Source organism: Octodon degus, unplaced genomic scaffold (genome assembly GCF_000260255.1).
Source record: "Octodon degus isolate 3935 unplaced genomic scaffold, OctDeg1.0 scaffold00177, whole genome shotgun sequence".
In the NCBI taxonomy this organism is placed as follows: domain Eukaryota; kingdom Metazoa; phylum Chordata; class Mammalia; order Rodentia; family Octodontidae; genus Octodon; species Octodon degus.
Window position 1 is genome coordinate 2553585 of NW_004524753.1, and position 3805 is coordinate 2557389.

A 3805-nucleotide genomic window follows, 5' to 3' on the forward strand; every position below is an offset into this window, starting at 1 on the left:
CATAAATAAATAAATAAATAAATAAAAATTCCCTTCTAAAAAAAAAAAAAGAATAACTAACTCAGCCTTTTAACCAAAACAGCAACATAACGGAGGGTTTTCTGGACCTGAAGGCATTTCTAGTTAAGTTCTATAAGATCATACCATTTGTATATACACTTATCTTTTAAATGAGGATCTTACTATTTTAACTTCTCTATTGATACTTATTACAACTCAGCTTTTATGAACTCAGCCTAAAATAATTGTTTTACCACTTGAATTACCTTTATACTGTACATGCCTTTCTAGCACCAAAATTTCTAAACTCTGTCATTTTTTTTGAACAATGTACTGATCAAGAAACTTAGAACTTAAAATTACTGCTGTCCACTTCATATAAAAGTGAGTGCATACTTTTTCACCATCTTGCTTCTCTAGCTGTGGCTGTGCTTCAGGTGTGGGCCGTGCATCTTTATCACCGCTTTCATCCTCCAAATCAACTGTTCTCTGCTCTGGGTCTTCTTCCAGGAGGTCTTCCGAGCTCTCTGATACGCGCACAGTGGACTCTAATCTACAAAAAAAAAAACCCAAAAAAACAACAAGTTCAATCCCTGGTTCCGCAAAAAAAAAAAAAAAAAAAAAAAAAAAGGAGACTATTCTTACTAATTTGATTAAGTATCAATACAGAATTTCAGCATTCCATTAACACCTTCAGGTTCCGCAGGTCAAAAACCAATCTGTTCACCCTCTTGTAACCTGCTCTCATTCCCATCTTGTTCCTCAGTTCAATTAGCATCACACCACCTTCTCAATTATATAAATTAGACTTTGTTATTAGTATAACCATATCTTATTCAATCTTTTTATTGCAGTGAACATAAAGTTTTTTAGAAATGGTTTAGTTTAGTTTTTAGAGCTGAAGATCCAACAGTTTAGTATTCTTGTGCACATTACAAGTCTTCTACCACTGAACCCTACCCTGCCCTACTAAAAGCAACCTTTCATTCTCAAAAACATCAGCATGGACAACAAATTATGTTAACACTTTAGTTCTAAATTCAAAATGCTTCTCAAGCATATCCTGGACTCTTTTCACAGCTTTTTCACAGCTCTGCTTCAGGCCCAATTCTCTCTTCTCACTTCATCTTTGGACATGTAGCACATTCTTCATCAAAACTTCAGAGCTGTCTTTCTGACACAGAGATCATCACTTGTGACAGACCAGCTCTAAAACTTTCAGCAGCTCTCTAAAATCCCTGCAAATAAAGTATACTTCTTCTCTAGACCTACTCCAACCAGACTTTCTTTTTTATTTCATACTAGGTAGATACTAACCCTTAGATTTGCTTCTTGTCCAATTCAGTTTGTGACCAGAATCAGGGAAAGAATTAAGTCTATGAATGAAGGTACCACTCTATTTTATATACCAATTATCCTAATTAAAATACCTAACTTTGTTTTTTTGCTAATATTCTTTAGTCTGGATCTGCACTAATTAAATAGACACTAGAGACATGTCACTACTTTACATCTACCAAGTACAACTAAATGAAATTATCGAAGTCGGTGCTTCAGTCACACCAGCCACACTCCTACTCTGCAAGGAGAACACTAGCTAGTGGCGACCACAGTGTGCTACACGTACAGAACATTCCGTCACCTCAGCAGGTCTACTGGACAGCCTTGACCTAACCATGGCTTGGCAACTTTTCCTTCAGGTTTTCTAGGGCCAGTCTTTGTTTCAACTACAAAACTCTGCCACTGTAATACAAAGGAAGCGCCCTCACACAAGATGAATAAAACTAGTAAGCACGATATCTTATAATAAAAAAATTACAATGGTAAGTGGTACATATGGCTAGCACTGCAGTTCATTGTTATGCAGGCAAAAGGCCTTTGGCTTGACCACCTCACAGCTCAAACAAAACAAATATCAAACAGGAGGACAGACTGAGCCTGTGGCCCACAGCTGGCGGACTCTTAGGTTACAGTCTCTCCAAGTCTGTGTTGAGCATCTACTGAACTCTGAAGCCCAGGCCTCACATTTCAGATCTCTTTAGTGCCTCAATCAGATGTATCCCTCTCCTCTGCATACCCACTTTGCATGGCTACCACTGCTCTACCACACCTGCCATCCGATGCTCACAAGTGTGTGTGTGCATGTCTGTCTTTAGCACTAGGCAGCCAGTTATTCAACAGCAAAGAAGTTTTTCACAGTGTGGGGAAGCATTCATGCATTTGGTCTTTTGTCTCCTCTCTTTCTTCAGACAGGGTTTTCCTATATGGTTTAGGCTAGCCTTGCACTTAGTGTGTAGTCTAGGCTGGCCTCAAACTGGTAATGATTCTCCTACCTCCATCTCTCCAGTGCTGGGATTACAGGTGTGTGCTATCACAGCCAGCTCAAGTATTTAGTCTTAATGTTACTGTCCTATTTATGAAAAGCAAACAAATTCTACAGTGATTCAGGGATATCCAATTTAAAAGTCACTATGTTACCTTCTAATAAGAGTTTTCAGTAAAAAAACCACACAGCGATCTAATCCATTTTATTATTCATTTTAAAAATTAGATCTAAGGGGCCGGGGAGGTGGCTCAGTGGAATAAGCGCTTCCCTGGCAAGCGCAAGGGACTGAGTTCAATCCCCGGTTCCGCAAAATAAAGAAATAAATAAATGAAAATTGGATCTAAATAGTTATAGTCTATTTACACAATAAATTTCTCACTAAAACACATACTTAATTAGCTAAATTTAAAATTACTTAAATAGGGCTGGTGAGATGGCTCAGTGGTCTAAAGCACCTACCTAGAACAAGCTTAGCAAAGCACAGGGACCACAGTTCAATCCCCCAGCACCACACACCAGCCAGCCCCGCCCCCTGGTGGGCTGAGCCACACACACACACACACACACACACACATAAATAAATAAAAAAAATTTTTTTTAAAATTACTTAAATAATGAAATCAGCATAGCTACAGAATTCAGGAATGGTTAAAACTACTAGACACAAGCAGAACATTATTATAAAATTTTTAATTTTGTCTTCTGTAAGACTCAGGAAAAACAAGATAAATTTTGACCCAAGTGTTCTACTGATTCACCTTACTATGAAGTTTCTGGAAGAACTGACTATATTACTTATGACTGTTTCACTAGTGTATACATTAAGTAAAAGTGAACATGAAAATAAAAAACTGACTCAACTTGAGCACATCTAATGACTACAGTGTGAAATTCAAATTTGGTAATAAGCACTCCTTTGAAATCATATGTCTAATATACTCTCCCTAATTTTCATACATGAAAGAATCAATACTGATTTCATTCTGCTCTCTTACTAGAAATTACTATCAAGGTAACACCACTAGGAATCACACCCAACCACCCTGTAGAAAGATTCAAATACACACCCCTACACCAAAGACATTCACTATAAAGAGTTGAATAACCTCTACATTAAGTACTAAATACCAATTGTATGAAAGTAAGAATAAATAAAGTAGTGACAGTAAAATTAAAAACTCTTTACTTATTTATTGAAGCTGCAGGTGAAGTCTGAGAAGTCTTGTCATCTTCACCTTGAGAACTAGTGAATTCAGAATCCTGAAATCGCTTTCCAATCTTTGGCCGTTTCAAATGACTGCCCCGGGTACGAGTAGAAGCAAGTGTTTTTTCAAGACCTGAGTGGGGGGAAAAAAAAAAACCAAACTATACTTAATTATGTACTGAAAGAATGATCTACTGAAATTTATAAAATTACAGGAAATACTCTAGCTTTCATACAGCCCTACCACTATACTTGATATATCAGATATAAGCATA

At 37.1% G+C, this 3805-nt stretch overlaps 1 protein-coding gene across 2 annotated transcripts in view; it reads right to left on the minus strand.

Moving 5' to 3' along the window:
• Positions 1 to 3805, minus strand: part of Fam169a (family with sequence similarity 169 member A) — a 78768-nt gene that overhangs the window by 11282 nt on the left and 63681 nt on the right. For both annotated transcript variants that reach the window (XM_023703660.1, XM_004643486.2), the window contains 2 exons: positions 3513 to 3663; positions 397 to 553 (listed from right to left, as the gene is read on the minus strand). In XM_023703660.1, coding sequence (XP_023559428.1) covers positions 397 to 553; positions 3513 to 3663 — 308 coding nt within the window. The remainder of the gene's footprint in view (positions 1 to 396; positions 554 to 3512; positions 3664 to 3805) is intronic.